This window comes from Purpureocillium lilacinum (assembly GCF_023168085.1).
Source record: "Purpureocillium lilacinum CBS 284.36 DNA, scaffold_4, whole genome shotgun sequence".
NCBI lineage: Eukaryota > Fungi > Ascomycota > Sordariomycetes > Hypocreales > Ophiocordycipitaceae > Purpureocillium > Purpureocillium lilacinum.
The window spans coordinates 150,425-166,425 of record NW_027072114.1 but is presented as its reverse complement, the minus strand read 5'-3'; the positions used below and the strand labels follow the sequence as shown (position 1 = coordinate 166,425).

The following is a 16,001-nucleotide window of genomic DNA, read 5'->3' as shown; positions in this document are numbered from 1 at the left end:
TTCGCAAGTCTCCCTTGCTTCTACGTACGAGCATGATTACAGCCAGAGCCGGCTTTGGACCGCGTGTGGGTCGACGGGCCATGTTTCTCCACGGAAGCGGCACGTAGTTTTTTTTTTTGGTAGCATCAGTCATAGCCCAAGCGCGAGCACTGCCTCTCTGCTACGTAGGTACCAAGCTCACTCAAAACCAAGGCGCGGACCGGATGTTCAGCTGCCCTAGGGCAGCATCGCACGCAAACCCCGTCTGTGCGCGGTTCCAGACCACGTGTGATGCAGGCATAGCCCTGTCCGCCCAGCTTTCAGGGTTCTCGATTACCGAACCGCACGATACGCTACCGGACCCATGGCCACTGACGACATACTTCGTATGATGCATCGCGGGCGTCGCAACTCGTCGGAGACTTAGAGTCCATCGTCTGTCGCCAGGGAGACTAGACTCGCAGACATGCAGAGCAGTGTTGCAAGTAGAAAGAGCCATGGCCACGACCGACCCTGGCAAAGCGGAGCCAAAGGGGCCGACATGCAAGGGGCGTCATGATTGGCGTCTGCAGCGGATGACGATTCCATCGCTGGGTGCTCGAACGCCACATGGGGCCGTTGCAAATGCAACGCTCATGGCTCGTCCAAGTGCGTGTGAGTGTGTGTACGAGTATGTGCATGTGAGTGTCTGTGTCAGCGGGCTACGACACGCAGACCGGGCTTTAACCTCGCCCATTGTGCTCCGGTCGACTTGGCTCCCCCTTCCTGTGGCCACTGACTTGCCGCCAAGCCGCCGTGTCCCCTCGACGCTGCGCAGAGCGGGCACGAGAACCGGTCGGAGGACCGGTGGTTCGACCGGCGGCGCTGGCGGGCATGCCGTAGCGTCGTGCCATGCGGCTCCCGCGCTGTCGGCATCGTGCCATGGAGGCGTCGCGTGCACAGGCCGTCGCTGGGTCGCGCGTCGCCAGTGCTCGTCGTGTTCGTTCCGCAATCAGAAACCAGGCGCCGCTTCAACATACCAGCTGCTGCCGCCCGTGATGGGGACCTCGCCAACCCGGCGGCTTAGCCCGGCGGCCATTGGCTGCGCGGGGCGGATTAGAATTCAGAGCTTGGAGGGGGGCCGTTTGTAGGAACCATCGACGAGAAGAAAAAAAATTAGACTTTGGCAAGCTGCCCCAAGCGAGCGTTGCGCGCGCCAGCGCCGTTTCGTGTAGGCTAGTCGAACTCAACGCCGAGGTATGCGGCTCCTCGCCAACAGCAACGGCCGGCGCCCTCGCCCCAAAGCACGGGAGGCGGCACGGTTTCGCGCAGAGAGGGGTCTGAGATGCCCTTGGGAGCTGCGCCTGATGGGCTCTGGTGCGCATCATTGAGTTTGTCCGCCGGTCGACGGCTTCGCTGCTACGTGCTCTTGGTCTTCGTTTGGTCAGCTTCTAGGTGAGTATGTGGCGCGAGCTCTCTCCCGAGCCTCCCGTGCCGCCCGCTCGTACCCCGCTGGGAGCAGGACGCTGATGAAAAAGAATGACGGAGGATCTTGTGATTTCAGGGAGTCCCAAGCAAAGAGCCGGCCAGAGAATGAACGGTCTGGAACTCGGCCATGGGGTCATGTTCAGCTTGGGAGGGTGCCGGACATGGAACAGGGAGGTCCCACTGGTGCAGCAGGTGGTTTGCCTCCTCAGCTGCCGTTGGCAGGACCCTACGCTTGGCACGTCTCTTCGAAAAGGGTCCGTTGCCGTGGTCAAGGTTTTGGGGACCCGTATCGCGGCAGGCCGGATTCGACCCGGTGGTGCGGCGCCCGTCCTCGGGGTCGATGCTCCTCGACGAGAGCTTGAACGGTTCCGGACAGCTGAAAAGTTAGCCACCTTTGCCTTCCCGCACCTCGATGAGGTCAAGCTTGGAGAGGGGAGGGGGCCCAACGGACGCAATAGATGGTGGGCGGGCGACTCGGTTCTCGGAGGAGTTGACAAGTATATCTACCAGCTGCCCCTGCCTTGCCCGTTTGCCCGCCGGCCTTCGTTCATGACGTTGTGTTGAACGCTTCCCCCCTATCCGAAGTTTAGACACACCCGTGAGCTCCTCAACTCAACACCGCAGCCGACGATCAAGATGGGCGAAAAGAAGACCAGGACCATCCTGGACCGCAAGAACCGGTTCAACAAGGATGGACGGGACCATGTGATGCCGAGTGCCTACCGCAACCTGGCGGTGGTCATCATCGGCGAGTTCTGCGGCACCTTCATGTTCCTCCTGCTTGCCTTTATCGGCACTCAGGCGGCCGTGGACAACAACGACCCGGGCAACCCTGATGCTGTGCTGGCGCCCTTCAGTCTCATGTACATTGCCGCCTCTTTCGGCGCTGCCATCACTGTCAATGTCTGGATCTTTTACCGTGTCACCGGTGGCATGTTCAACCCTGCTGTAAGTTGACACTCGACGATAATTCGCTTATGGTGTAAGCTGACTCTTGATTTTCAGGTCACCCTGGGTCTCGTCCTCGTCGGCGCCGTCAAGCCCCTGCGCGGTCTCTTCATCTTCCCTACGCAGATTGTGGCCGGCATCGCCGCCGCGGCTGTCACTGATGCGCTGCTGCCGGGCCCGCTGGGCGTCGCCAACAAGCTCAGCAACAACACGAGCATCTCGCGGGGTCTCTTCATCGAGATGTTCCTGACGGCGCAGCTGGTGCTTACCGTCTACTTCCTCGCCGTCGAGAAGCACCGCTCCACGTACCTGGCGCCAATCGGCATCGGCATCGCCATCTTCATCGCCCACATCTGCGGCACCAACTTCACCGGCACCGGCATCAACCCGGCCCGCTCCTTCGGCCCGGCCGTCGTCACCAGCTTCACCGGCTACCAGTGGATCTACTGGCTGGGCCCCTTCCTGGGCTCGTTCCTCGCCTTTGCCCTCTACACGCTGCTCAAGTGGCTCGACTACCGGACGGCCAACCCGGGCCAGGACGACACCGGCGACGTCGAGAAGGGCCACCACGGCCTGACGGCGGCCGAGGAGAAGCGACACACCATCAACAGTGACGTCGGCACCTCGAGCGATCAGTACACGCTCAACAACCACCACTCGCCCCCCAACACGGGACGCGATAGCTCCGCCCTCGGCGACGGCATCCACGGGCCCATGAGCCCCGCCGCGCCCGTGAGCCCCACGCACGCGACGCACGGCGAGCTGCGCTCGACCGCCCAAGTCTAAGCAATGCCGATTGTTTGTTGGAACGGCCGTCGTGCTGTGCCCTCTGGCACCAAGATCGAAGAACGTCGACGGCAACGTGGCGCTCGAGACTGAATGGACGGAAAAGCTCAGACACGCACTTGTCGCCTCGGATTGATCAACTACAGATCGGGTCAGATTAGAGTTGGCATAGCCTCATCGTACGAGGAAGAAGCGGCTTGTGACCCCACAGATGGAACAGATTTCTGCCAAAAGGCACCAAGTATACCCTGTATAGTATACCTTAAAACTCTTAATGAACAGTAATGTTGCCTTCGTCTCGAAACATGGTCCCAAGTCACGCGCATCCGTGCGCCAACTGCCCGTTGCCGCTATTATCTGTACCCCGCAATCGAGCGTGGAACCCGGCACTTCCAGGATCCCCTGCCCTGCCGTCGATGGTTTGGCTCGACGGTTTCCGGATCGGGTAGATGAGCGACGGCGGGACCGGTCCCGTAGCGTCGCCCGCGTGGGTACAAGCCACGCGACACCGGCTGCTCTCCCGACTGATAAGACGGCCAAATGCTTCGACGTCAACATGGGAATGAATTTGCGGTTTGCGGGGAAATCAAGGAACGTCTTGACAGCAGGATGGAGGAGGATCGGCCTCTAGCCGAGGAATACGGATGTGGTGTCGCCTATAATATGTGCCACGCTGCGTGCCTTGTAGTCTAGCGAGCGATCATCATGGTACTCACCGCGTAGACTACTGTTTCACTCACTCGCATGTCTTGATCTTCAGCCAGAGACTCCCTTGACTCAGTTCACTCCCACTCTCACATTTACCCCTCTCAACTCGTCACGCAGCCATGAAGGCGCACGAGGAGAAGATGGGTGGCTCCGTCGCCGCAGACATCAGCAAGGAAGAATCCCAAGCCGAAAGCTTCGGGCACGGCACGGTCAAGCCGGACGACGAGGATGTCGCTCCGGTTGCAGGCCAGCTCAAACGCCGCTTGGGAAACCGGCAGATCCAGCTCATCGCCATCGGCGGGTCTATCGGCACGGCCACCTTCGTCAGCATCGGCACGGGACTGCTCAACGCAGGGCCGGGCGGCCTGCTGCTGGCGTATGCGCTGCACTCGTCCATGGTGTCCATGGTGAATAACTGCATGGCCGAGATGGCCGTCTTCATGCCCATCAGCGGCGCGTTTATCCGCATGGCGGGCCATTGGGTCGACCCTGCCTTTGGTTTCCTCGCAGGCTGGAACTTTTTCCTCTATGAAGCCATCAACATTCCCTTTGAGGTCTCGGCCATCAATGTTGTGCTGTCGTTCTGGCGAGATGACATTCCCGCTGCGGCAGTAGTGGCAGTGTGCACGGCTCTGTACTTGTAGGTCTACATTTGTCGCAGGGCGTGATTGCTTGTGTGGTGAGACGTGCTGACCTCTTCAAGTGCCATCAACGTCTTTGCCGTCAAGTGGTACGGCGAAAGCGAGTTCTGGCTGGCTACCGGCAAGGTCGTCCTCATTCTCATCGTCTTCAGCTTCACATTTGTCACCATGGTCGGCGGGAACCCACAGCACGACGCCTACGGGTTCCGGTACTGGAGGGACCCGGGGGCTTTCGCCGAGTACATTGCTAGCGGAAACCTCGGCCGCTTCGAGGGCTTCCTCTCGGCGCTCTGGAACGCCTCATTCACCATCGTGGGACCCGAGTACGTGTCCATGCTGGCCGGCGAGACGAAGCTGCCGCGACGATACCTCAAGAACGCTTTCAAGACGACGTACTTTCGCTTCACCTTTTTCTTCGTCGGTAGCGCCCTGTGCGTCGGCATCGTGATTCCGTATAATGACCCGACGTTTGTGTCCATTCTCAACGACCCCAATGGCAACTCTGGGTCGGCGACCGCATCGCCGTACATCATTGCCATGCAAAACATGGGGATCGACGTTTTGCCGCACATCATAACGGCGCTGCTGATCACGAGCATCTTCTCCTGCGGCAACGCGTTTACTTTCTACGCGACGCGCAGCCTGTACGGCCTCGCGCTCGAGTCGCAGGCTCCTGCGTTCCTCCGACGGTGCACTCCATCTGGCGTGCCAATCTACTGCCTGGCCGTGACCATGATCTTCCCCTGCCTCGCATTCCTGAACGTGTCGGGAAGCACCGCGCGGGTCCTGTCCTGGTTCATCAACCTCGTTACCACTTCGGGCGTCCTCAACTACACCATCATCGCGACGACGTACATCTTCTTCTATCGCGCGACCCGCGCGCAGGGCGTCGACCGCGCCACGCTCCCGTACTACGGCTACGGCCAGCCATACTGCGCGTGGATCGCGCTGGTGTACATGGCGCTGATCGTCTTCGTTAACGGCTACGCCGTGTTCCTCCCGGGCCACTGGGACGTCAAGGACTTTTTCACGCACTACACCATGGTGCTGGTCAGCCCCGTGCTCTTCGTGGGGTGGAAGCTCGTGCACCGCACGCGCCTCGTGCGCCCGGCTGAGGCGGACTTGGTGTGGGAGAAGCCGGCGATTGATGCATACGAGCGGGAGAATGAGGAAGACAACCCGGGCTTCTGGAGGGAGATGTTGCAGCTTGTTGGATGGCGAAAGGCCAAATCGATGCAGTCTAATTAGTCCTTAGAGCGGGAAAGGGACTCATTTACAATCGATTGCTCATATGCCTGCTTGACATGGCTGTAACACACTACTTCTACTATTGCCTTCACTCCGCACCATGCTACTCATTACTAGGGTAGGTGAACCGATCCAGCGGGCTAAACTCCTCCTTGATGGTCCGCGGGCTTGTGAACCGCCTCAAAACGTCCGGGCTGCCCGCCTTGTCATTCGTGCCACTCGCCCGAGCACCGCCAAACGTCTGCTGGCCGATCAGGGCCGCCGTGGTCTTGCAGTCTGTCCCAATAGGTTAGTCCGCGCCCACTGGCATTCGCTTCGGTTAGACTTACTGATGTAGAAGTTTCCGGATGAGTAGCGAAGAGTGTCTTCGGCCTCTCGTATGGCCTTGCGATCCGTAGCAAAGACGGCGCCCGTCAGCGCAAGTCCACCTCCGTTCTCATCCACGCTCTTCAGCATCGAGCTCCAGTCCTCATCCTTGTACACGTAGAGCGCCAGCACGGGACCGAAAATCTCTTGGTTGAAGAGCTTGTGGTCCGGAGACTGCGCCTGGTACACGGTGGGGTTCACGTAGTAGCCGACCGAACCGTCGTACGTGCCACCGGCCAGCAGCTTCAGCGAGGGGTCCTTGTTGCCAGCGTCAATGATGGACTTGATCTTGTCGAAGGAGTTCTTGTGGATAACGGGACCCATGAACGCCTCAAACTCCTTCTCGGGGCTTCCGATGGTGATCTTCTCAACCCCTGCCTTGAGGCCGGAGATGAACTCGGCAGCGCGCGACTGCGGCACGTAGACGCGCGACGTGGCAGAGCACTTTTGTCCTTGATATTCAAAGGCGCCGCGAATGGTGTGGTTCACGGCGCTGGGGATGTCGGCTGACGGATGGAGCAGGTGGAAGTTCTTGCCGCTCGTCTCGCCCACGACGCGGGGGAACTCGCGGTATGTCTTGTTGCCGATGCCCTGGCCGATCCTGGCGTAGATAGACCGGAACACGTCCGAAGAGCCGATGAAGTTAAGCCCGGCAAAGTCGCGGTGCGCAAGGACCTCGTCCGTGACCTCGACGGCGTCGCCTGGGACGAACTGGATCACGTCCTGGGGCAGCCCTGCCTCGAGGAGGATCTTGTAGACGATCGCGCTGGCGTAGATGTTGTACTGTGACGGTTTCCACAACACGACGTTGCCCATGAGAGCGGGTGCCGAAACGAGGCTGCCACCAAGAGCCGTGAAATTGAATGGCGATACGGCGTAGACGAACCCTTCGAGTGGGCGATACTCGGTGCGCCTGAGCAGATTAGCGTTGCCCCCAATATGGCGGCGAAAGGCATCACTCACGTCCAGATGCCGTCTGATCCGCGCGTCGGCTGCCTGCCCAGGATGTCGGCGGCGTAGTTGCAGTGCAGCCTGAAAAAGTCGGCCAGCTCGGCCGCAGCATCAATCTCCGCCTGCCACACGTTCTTGCCCTGGCCAAGCATAGTCGCAGCCACGAGCTCGTACCGGTACTTGCCGGCAACGAGCTCCGCAGCGCGGAGGAACACGGCCGCGCGGTCTACGAACGGCGTGTTCTCCCAGTCGCGCTTGGCGGCGAGCGCGGCGGCGATGGCGTCGGCGACCTGCGCGCGCGAGGCAAGCGGATAGTTTGTGAAGACGGTGCCGTGCTCCGCGGGGAGGACCTGGTCCAGGGAGCGCGGCGCTTCCTGGGCGCGCCCGCTGTAGTGGATTTGGCTCTTGAGCGGGAGGGAGGAGCGCATGCGGGTGAGCGCCTCCTCGACCTTTTGTCGCTCGAGGGAGCCGCGGCGGTAGTCTAGCTGCGAACATGTCAGTGGGCGCGCCGACACACATTGTACGCCAGAAAAGGGCACTCACATTGGGCTCATTGCGCTCGTCGGGGAGACGAAACGGCGCCGTCGTCTTGGTTCGCAGCTGCAGGTACGCTCGGGAGTTCTGCAGGCCGGGGACGGAGACAGGGGCGCTTCGCGCGATTCGCGCAGTGGCGAGCCTAGGGGTTGCCATTTGGATGTTTTGCCCAGCTGGACTGACGGGAAATGGCTTCGAGGGAATATCAGGGAGCTCTCATCCTGTACCTTGATCGTGCTGGTAGAAATACGTATGGCAGCTCCGGGGCACTTACACACTGCGCGGTGCCGAACCCGGGGCAGCAGGGACCCACATCGGCTCCGGACCCGATTCGCCCCACCCATCATCGGGAACGCCCCCGATGGTCCCTGGTCTGCTGTCTGCATCCCTGGTCGGGTGTTCGGGGCGCAAGCCGCAGACCGAGAGCTGCATCTGCAGCTCGCCGAACGGGCCAACGCCGATGTCGCCAACGTCACGTTGCCCGCACGACGGTCGCTGCGCGCCGAGAGCAGCCTGAATATCAGGCCAGGGCACGCCCGCCAACGGCATCACCACGATTGTCTGCCGGACACGGCCTGCGCTCTCCTCCCTCAATCGACACTTAGGCACGGCACTCAACGATGATGGACATTTCCAAGTCTGACCCCGTCGTCATCGTGGGCGGCGGCGCGTTCGGCCTGTCGACCGCGCTGCACCTCTCGCGGGCGGGGTTCCACAACGTCACCGTCCTCGAGAAGGACACGCAGATCCCGCCGCGCTCGTCGGCCGCCAACGACCTCAACAAGATTGTGCGCGCCGAGTACGAGGATCCGTTTTACACGGATCTGACGATTGTGCGTTGGGCCACGCTACCCCGCTCCAAGTGACATGTAGCATGTGTCGTGCTCGTTGCTCACATCAATCGCCTGCGTGCACAACAGAAAGCCATCGCGGCATGGAAGACCTCCGTCTTCGCCCCTCACTTCCACCAGACTGGGTTCCTGCATTGCGTGTCGGGGGCGGCGCCAGACAAGGCCAGGGCCACCCTCGACCGCTTCCAGGCGTCTGCCGAGCAGCACCCTGCCATGCGCCCGCACGTCGTCCGCCTCGACGGCAAAGCAGCCATCACGGAACACGTCTGGCAGCTGCAGAGCGGCACTCTGGAGGGCTGGCGCGGGTACCTGAACCGTTACGACGGGTACGCGCACTCGGCTGACGCGCTCGTCGCGGTGCATCGCGAGGCCTCGGCGCGCGGGGTGCGCTTCCTCCTCGGCGAGGAAGGTGACGTCGGGGGCATCATCTACGAGGACGGCGGCCCTGCGGGGAGGGTCGCTGTTGGGGTGTGCACCCGCAGAGGACGCGTTCATAAAGCGCGGCTCGTTGTCGTCGCGGCCGGTGCGTCTGTGGCGAAGCTCATCCCGGAGCTGGCGTCACGCGTGGTTGCCAAGGCGTGGTCCGTCGCGCACGTCCAGCTCACCGACGACGAGGCGTCTGCGCTGCGCGGCATGCCCGTCACGTACGCGCGCGACCTGGGCTTCTTCTTCGAGCCAGACCCCAAGACCAAGCTGCTCAAGTTTTGCCCAATGGGCGCCGGCTACGTCAACACGGACAAGACGAGCGGCGTGTCGCTCCCGCCGCAGTCATTGGAGGAGAGCGGGTTCATGCCGGCCGACGACGAGGACAAGGTCCGCACGCTGCTTGATCACACGCTGCCGTGGGCCAGGGACCGGCCGCTCGTCAACCCGGCGCTGTGCTGGATCGCGGACACGAGCGGCTCGGACTACACAATCGACTACGTGCCGAAGACGGGCTCGTCCGTCATTGTCATGACAGGAGACTCTGGCCATGGGTTCAAGATGTTTCCGATTGCCGGCTCGTGGGTTACGGACCTGCTCGAGGCGGGGGCTGAGCAGCCTATTGCGCGATGGAGGTGGAAGAGTGCGCCTCGTGATGGGGCCAGCGGGGACTGGGGAGCCGATGTGAGCTGGCGCCTTGGAGAGACGAAAGAGTTTCGTGATGTGAAGCCGCCCGGGGCGAAGCTGTAGCGTAATTGCGTGCGTGACTAACCTGTGTCTTCAATATCGCTTAACATTATCATGTACAAGAAGTTTCAGCTCAATCAAATGCCATGTTCAACCATCGCTTGCGACATCCACTGCGTGTGCCCGCTGTCAATCGAGTTCACCATGTCCATGATCTGCGCCGCCGACAGCTCGGTCCCAAAGAAATTCTCATCAAAGACGCTCACTCCTGGCAGGGGGGTCGGAGGCATAGCCAGAGGCGGATGCAGCTCGCTGGGCGGTGGTTCAGAATGCGCGAGCGATGAGGACTCGGTGTAGTTCACCGGCGGGTTACTGGTGTCCCTCGCAGAGCCCGAATCGATGTTGTCGAGCATTCCGCCCAGCCGCTCCAGCTCCGACTGCTCAGCCTGAGCAATGAGGTTTCCGCTGCGAGACAGCTCGTCGTAGACCAAGTGCGCCTTGTGGCGCCACTGGGCCCAGCTGGCTGCCGAGTCTGGGTACAATGTCGGTGCTACTAGAATGTTTGTGGTGGAGATGAAGAGAGCCTCTAGGTCAAAGGACAAGAAAGTCTCTGTGTACTATCAGAAGATGATCCCCTCGAGTACGGCGCGGCAGACTCACCCAGTAGACCCTGGTGTTGTAGGCACTCCAGGATGGAGACTACGTGCTGCGACGAGTCGAGGCACATCTGCAGCACGCTTCGGACGGTCGACGATGTGTTTAGGAGGTCAAGACACGCGCCGACAGACTCGAGGCGGATCTGAAAGAAGCAAAAGAGGAGCGGCCGCGTGGCCAGCACGATGCACTGCACGATCAGCCCCAGACTCACTTTTGGGCGGGCATTCAAAAACTCAAACTTACCTGATGATAGAGAAGGTGTAGATGGGCCGAGAGCCTGGAGATGCCGCTCTCGTCATTGTCCAGCAGGAGGGGGAAGCGCTGGTGCAGCTCATCTGTGAGCCCTGCCAGGCCCGCCAGCGCGTCCTTGGTGCGCATCAAGAAGTTGTTGTCCAACCGCCCGTCTGGCCGGTAGACGGCTGCATACAGCCGGTCAGCTAGATATACGAGAAGACAATCGGCAGGTGGGACGCACCTCGGTCGATGCTCGCAATAAAATGGGACAGCTTGGTCCTCATAATAAACGCCGCCGTTCGAAACGGGTCGCCTTGAAACGTGGGCAGCTGGGTGTGGACGTCCTCGTCGCGAACGGACTGTGGAAGCCCCATCAGGGACGTCATCTCGCGGTCCAGGACGTAGACGGTCCACCAGACCTTGCGATACCTCTGAACTATGGCTTCACCGAGCTGCTCTGTGGGCACATCGGTATGCAAGCCTTGGCTCATGGCCATGCGCACTGCCTGCCCAATCTCCAAGGTGTCAGCAACGTACCCTGAGCGACCCAGTGAGACGAGACTTACATAGTTGTATGCCGAGCTCCTATAGTCGATGCAGTGGAGATAAAGCGCAACGCAGCACAGAATCTCAATGGCCTGGACGGGGTCTCTCCACAGGACCGTCATGTTCGGCAATGAATGCAGGGCGTTGACGAAGAAGCCCACCCCTGGCGGCCGGCTCCCATGCCTGGGCTTCGTGGCAAAGGCCTTTCCAAAAGCGAGGATGAGCTGGAAGTGGACCAGCCACAGGTCGCGCGCCGGGCATCTCTGCATCGAGTCGGCGTAGTGGTCGCGGAGGTGGCCCATGAAGACGTCCTCGTCGAACAGGTGGAAGACTTGGCCGCAGTGGAAGCGCACCGTGTTGACGAGGTGCGTGGCGTAGTCGATGGTGGGCAGCGCGGCGGCCGATGTCGCGGCGCGGTCGCTCTGCCAGCCGAGGTCGTAGGTCTCGCCGTCGAAGAGGAGCGCCGTGGGAGGGATGGGCCGTTTGTGGACGTGCTCGTACGTCACGCTAAGGAGACGGCGAGTGAAGGACCAGTTGGACGAGGTGCCAAGATAGACTACATCCGTCAGCAGGAAGACTCAAAGCGAACCGATACTGATAGCTTACAGATGCGTCCACTCTCGGACGTCATGAAGGCCGATGGCCCGGACGAGAAGGGGTTCACGAGGGAGCTCACGTCGGACTCAAGCGAGCCCTGCTGTGACGTGTCACCGACAGATGGCACCTGCATCTCCTGGCCCAGGCCATCCGCGGGATCTGGGCGCGGGACGTCATGTTCGACTGCGGCGTCAGCCTCTTGGCTGGGGGCAAAGGGGGCCGGACCCTCGGCGTCTGCATGTACGCGCCCGCCATTCTGCTCGAGGCTGGCGATCCTCTCCTGCAGAGACGTAAGATATCTGCGACGTACATCAGCATGCGCCACAGACGCCTTCACATCTCAGCTCACACACCCTCTAGTGACGAGAATCTTCTGGTCCTGATCGTCAAAGTGACATGACAGCTTGCGCCTGCTGCACGCGGCGCAGGGATGGGCGCCGCTGCACTTGATCTTTTGCCGGCGACAGCGGGCGCATCTAGACAAGAAGATAGACACGGTAAGCGAGGGCGACGTGCCACAGCAGCGAAGAAAAAAAGGCAAAGGGAAACGGGAGGGACCAACGCGTTGGAAGATCTCTTGGTGATCCTGCTGGACGTGACGGCGTGTAGGTCGGGCCCGGCGGCTCCGGGCGACATTTGGCAGCGGGCGGGGCTCGGCAGCGGGCGAAGCAGGACGGACGATCCGGCGGACGAGGAGGAGGGGGCCACGGAGGCGATCATGGGCGCGCGGCACCGGGGATCGGATTGAGCCTGCCTCTCACATTGTCGGGTGTTGCGAGTGAGTGTCAATGAGAAGGCGGACGGGCGTTTGGAGAGTCTGGGTCGGAGTCGGAGCTGGACCCCGCACCAGCAGCCAGAGCAGACGCCCGCCGCCACAGCCGGCTCTAACTTGCCCCAAACCCCACAGATTGCTGCTGCCGCTGTTATCTCCGATCCCGGATCATGCACTGCTGCTGCCAATGGAAGTCTGATGGTGTTCTGACAATTGGTCTGTTTGCTACCGGATGCGCGTTGCGATGCACTGTCAGGTACAGAGTGCATGGTTGTGTCGTTGAAGTACAGTGCAGCAAGTGAAACTGATAAAAGATCGTCTCAATATCCAGCACTACATATACCTAAGGTCTTGGGGGGACCGACCTGGGCCCGAGGATAGGTTGATGGGCAGTTATAAATATTCAAGAACGCTGCGTGCGTGTGACGAGTATTCAATGGTGGCATGGCTGACTTCATTGACCTCCCTTTAGGGTCGAGAGATTACTTCACCAACCTGAAGTCGCCGGTCCCAAACAACACTTACAAGGACCCAGTGCGGTTCTCCACTAGATAATGACGCCTCCGTCCATCATATTCATCGCCGAGACCTCACGCTGCTACGACGACGACGCCGCCGCCTCCCGCTGCAGCCGCTCCTCAATCTCCGCCGCCGCGGCCATGCCCTCCCGCACAGCCTTCTTGCCCGCCTCGGGCGCCTCCTCGTACGGGTGCCGCGGCCGCAGCTTCGCCTCCGCGTTGTCGATGCCCGCCAGCTTGGCCGAGTAGCACGCCACGGCGAACTTTGTCGTCGCGATGCCGCTCTTGCACGGGCTCTCCGCCAGGGCCGCGACGCGCTGCAGCTTCATGGCCTCCTCCGCCTTGCCCTCCTTGTGAAGCCTGTAGATCTCCGCCGTGAGCCGCGGAAAGACGTTGGCAAACGCGGCGATGCACCCCGCGCTGCCGGCCGCGAGCCCGCCGATGAGAAAGTCGGACTGGCCGCCGTAGGTGGAAAACTCGTCCGGGCTGTGCGTGGCGGCCAGGCGGGTGATTTTGCCGACGGACCCGCACGTCAGCTTGACGCCGACGACGTTGGAGACGCCGCCGGGGCTCGCCTCGGCGCTCTGCCGGACGATGGCGGAGATGGTCTCCGAGTCCAGGTCCACGCCGTTGCAGACGCCGGGGAAGTTGTAGACGACGACGGGCAGGGGCGCGCGGGCAGCGACCTCTGCGAAGAAGCGCTTCACGACGCCCATGGTGGTGGCCTTGCCAAAGTAGGCGGGCGGCAGGATGAGCAGGTAGTTTGCGCCGGCACGGGCGGCGTCGTGGGCGAGCTCGAGGGTCTGGCGGGTAGAGTGGGCGCCCACGCCGGCCATGATGGGGAACGACGGGCCGGCGGCGGCGCGGGCGGCGGCGATGAGCTGGGCGCGCTCCTCGCGGGTGAGCAGGAAGGCCTCCGAGTTGGTGCCCATGACGACGAGGCCCGCGAGCCCGGAGCGCGACAGGTGCGCAAAGTAGCGCTTCTGCGCGTCGAGATCGAGCTCGTCGTCGGGGGTGAAGAAGGTGACGGCCGGGCACCAGACGCCCGCCGGCGGGACGTGGGGGAAGGGAGCTGCGGCGTCGCCCATCGTGGAGGTGGCGGTGGTGGTGATGGTGGTGTCGCTGATGGTGGTGATGGTGAGGACGTGAGTGCTGGCGGTCTGACTGTGGTCTGGTCACGCTGCAGACTAGTCTGACGTTGGGCAGCCGGGACGCGGAGAGAATTCCGGAGTTGGGCAACGGCAGGCTATAAGCCAAGCGCAAGAGACGGAGGAGGGGGAAAGCGCGGCGGTTCGATGCGCCGAGCGAGCGAGAGCCTGCCGCGCGCGAACCTGGAGAGGGAAGCGAAAATCTGACACGGGCGGGCGGGAGGTGCGTCCGGTCTGCGGACGACGAGGGTGGGTGTGTGCACCCCAGCTTTCATGCCGAGTTTCGTCGTTGACGATGTCTGGTGCGGGCCTGCGGGCCCTTGGTTGCGCCTTCAAGTTACAAGGACTCGAGTGGGTGTCGTGTCGGGAGTGGGGCCGGCCCCGGCTTCCGACGGCAATTGTAGGGGGCCCAGGCGACGAAGCCGATCTCCGGTGCTTCATTCGGAGCAACGCCCGGTGGTCGGACTTGTCTGTTGGCCGCCATGACCGATTTCGGGGCACGCAGGTCGACAAGCACGGTGAGCGTGTTCCTCTGGCCGGGCCTCCATTGAGCCTCTCATTAATTGCCCAGAGCTGCATAATACAGTTTACAGTATACTTCGTGAAATGATGTGCGATATGTACAATCACACAACTCGCCCACAAAGATACTATCCCCCCCAATGCCTCGTGTGATTTACATTCTCAACCTTGCCCATCAGGCTCGCCACCGTCACCGCCTCCCGCAGCGCCCGCCCGACCTGGCCCCTCACGCCCCCCTCCTCCAGCACCATGACCCCGCCGATGGTGCACCCGCCCGGCGACGTGCCCCGGTCGCGCAGCTCCCCCGTCTGCAGCCCGCCCTCCTGCAGCAGCGCCGCGCTCCCGCGCATCGCCTGCGTGACCATCTCCCTCGCCGTCTGCCGCGGCAGGCCCACCGCCACCGACGCGTCGATCATCGCGTCGCAGATGACGGCGAAGAAGGCCGGCGTCGAGCCCCCCACCGCCGTCGCCGCGTCCATCAGCCGCGGCGGGAGGCGCACTGTCTGCCCCACGCGCTGGAACACCGACTCGGCGAGCGCGACGAGGTGTTCCGGCAGCGGGTTCGATGCCGGCGTCTCGATGGCCGTGAGTCCGTGGCCCACGAGCGCGGCGATGTTGGGCAGCGCCCGCAGCACGTACGCCCTCTCCGGCTGCGTCTCCGCCGTCGTCTCGTCCCCGTACAGCGCCGTCTCGAGCCGCTGCCGTGACCACCCGGCGGCCACCGTGATGAGGAACTTGCCGGCGAGCGCGTCGCGGACGCCCGGCTGCTGGAGGGCCTCTTCCACCTCGGTCGGGTCGACGCCGAGAATCACCACGTCGCTGTCCCGCACGGCGCCGGCGTTGTCTCCGCGCCGGACGGTCAGCGTGCCGGGGAACCGCTTCTCGAGAGACGCCTGCGAGCTCTCGCTGCGGACGCAGGCGGTGATCTTAGTGAACGGGAGACCTGCATCTGCACCGACAAGCTTGTTGATGATGGCTGTGCCCAAGTTGCCTGCGCGCAGGACATGTCAGTAAGTGTCAGAGTTGAGTATAAGTGAGTCAGCTACCATACCGCAGCCCAGCACGCAGAGCGTCTCGTAGCGTTTCTCAGACATGACGAAACTGGGGTTTGCCGAGTTACGTTTGATTGATCAAGTTGAGAGGAATCAAGATCTGGACTTTTAAGATCGGAAGCTTGCATGCGTTGGTGGCGGATGTGGATCCGATAGGCGTCGGGCGGGCTCCCGGTGGGCGCCGGCGCCGATGCCGAGACATTTCAACGCCATGACACGACTGTGAACCAGGACAACAGCTCTATAGAAGATGCACAAAAACTGTCAACACATGGGCTCAAAGTAATCAGTGTATTCAATAGGCCCATCAATTAAAGAACGAGATCATTAGCGGCGCAGTCATCGCCGAGTGTCACCGGTGGTCAG

General features: G+C 62.0%; 7 protein-coding genes across 7 annotated transcripts; 3 read left to right on the top strand and 4 right to left on the bottom strand.

The window, feature by feature from the left end:
- Nucleotides 1-2,082: 2,082 nt before the first annotated feature.
- On the top strand, nt 2,083-3,180 carry PLICBS_005224 (uncharacterized protein; the record flags this gene model as incomplete). Its single annotated transcript, XM_018318879.2, has 2 exons — nt 2,083-2,394; nt 2,452-3,180. 2 exons carry the CDS (start codon nt 2,083-2,085, stop codon nt 3,178-3,180), a joined length of 1,041 nt encoding a protein of 346 aa, XP_018181353.1.
- Nucleotides 3,181-4,007: 827 nt separating this feature from the next.
- PLICBS_005223 (uncharacterized protein) lies at nt 4,008-5,777 on the top strand (the record flags this gene model as incomplete). Its single annotated transcript, XM_018318878.2, has 2 exons — nt 4,008-4,528; nt 4,592-5,777. 2 exons carry the CDS (start codon nt 4,008-4,010, stop codon nt 5,775-5,777), a joined length of 1,707 nt encoding a protein of 568 aa, XP_018181352.2.
- Nucleotides 5,778-5,880: 103 nt separating this feature from the next.
- PLICBS_005222 (delta-1-pyrroline-5-carboxylate dehydrogenase, mitochondrial) lies at nt 5,881-7,784 on the bottom strand (the record flags this gene model as incomplete). The annotated part of the gene is made up of 4 exons (XM_018318877.2): nt 5,881-6,053; nt 6,107-7,056; nt 7,107-7,579; nt 7,638-7,784. 4 exons carry the CDS (start codon nt 7,782-7,784, stop codon nt 5,881-5,883), a joined length of 1,743 nt encoding a protein of 580 aa, XP_018181351.2.
- Nucleotides 7,785-8,248: 464 nt separating this feature from the next.
- PLICBS_005221 (uncharacterized protein) lies at nt 8,249-9,652 on the top strand (the record flags this gene model as incomplete). The annotated part of the gene is made up of 2 exons (XM_018318876.2): nt 8,249-8,461; nt 8,549-9,652. The coding sequence occupies 2 exons, from the start codon at nt 8,249-8,251 to the stop codon at nt 9,650-9,652; spliced, it is 1,317 nt and encodes a 438-aa protein (XP_018181350.2).
- A 74-nt stretch (nt 9,653-9,726) lies between these two features.
- Nucleotides 9,727-12,259, bottom strand: PLICBS_005220 (uncharacterized protein; the record flags this gene model as incomplete). Its single annotated transcript, XM_065600678.1, has 7 exons — nt 9,727-10,199; nt 10,250-10,433; nt 10,490-10,665; nt 10,722-11,582; nt 11,633-11,922; nt 11,977-12,099; nt 12,186-12,259. The coding sequence occupies 7 exons, from the start codon at nt 12,257-12,259 to the stop codon at nt 9,727-9,729; spliced, it is 2,181 nt and encodes a 726-aa protein (XP_065456750.1).
- Nucleotides 12,260-12,993: 734 nt separating this feature from the next.
- Nucleotides 12,994-14,001, bottom strand: PLICBS_005219 (uncharacterized protein; the record flags this gene model as incomplete). Its single annotated transcript, XM_065600677.1, has 1 exon — nt 12,994-14,001. One exon carries the CDS (start codon nt 13,999-14,001, stop codon nt 12,994-12,996), a length of 1,008 nt encoding a protein of 335 aa, XP_065456749.1.
- Nucleotides 14,002-14,711: 710 nt separating this feature from the next.
- PLICBS_005218 (uncharacterized protein) lies at nt 14,712-15,677 on the bottom strand (the record flags this gene model as incomplete). Its single annotated transcript, XM_018318874.2, has 2 exons — nt 14,712-15,574; nt 15,635-15,677. The coding sequence occupies 2 exons, from the start codon at nt 15,675-15,677 to the stop codon at nt 14,712-14,714; spliced, it is 906 nt and encodes a 301-aa protein (XP_018181348.2).
- Nucleotides 15,678-16,001: the final 324 nt, after the last annotated feature.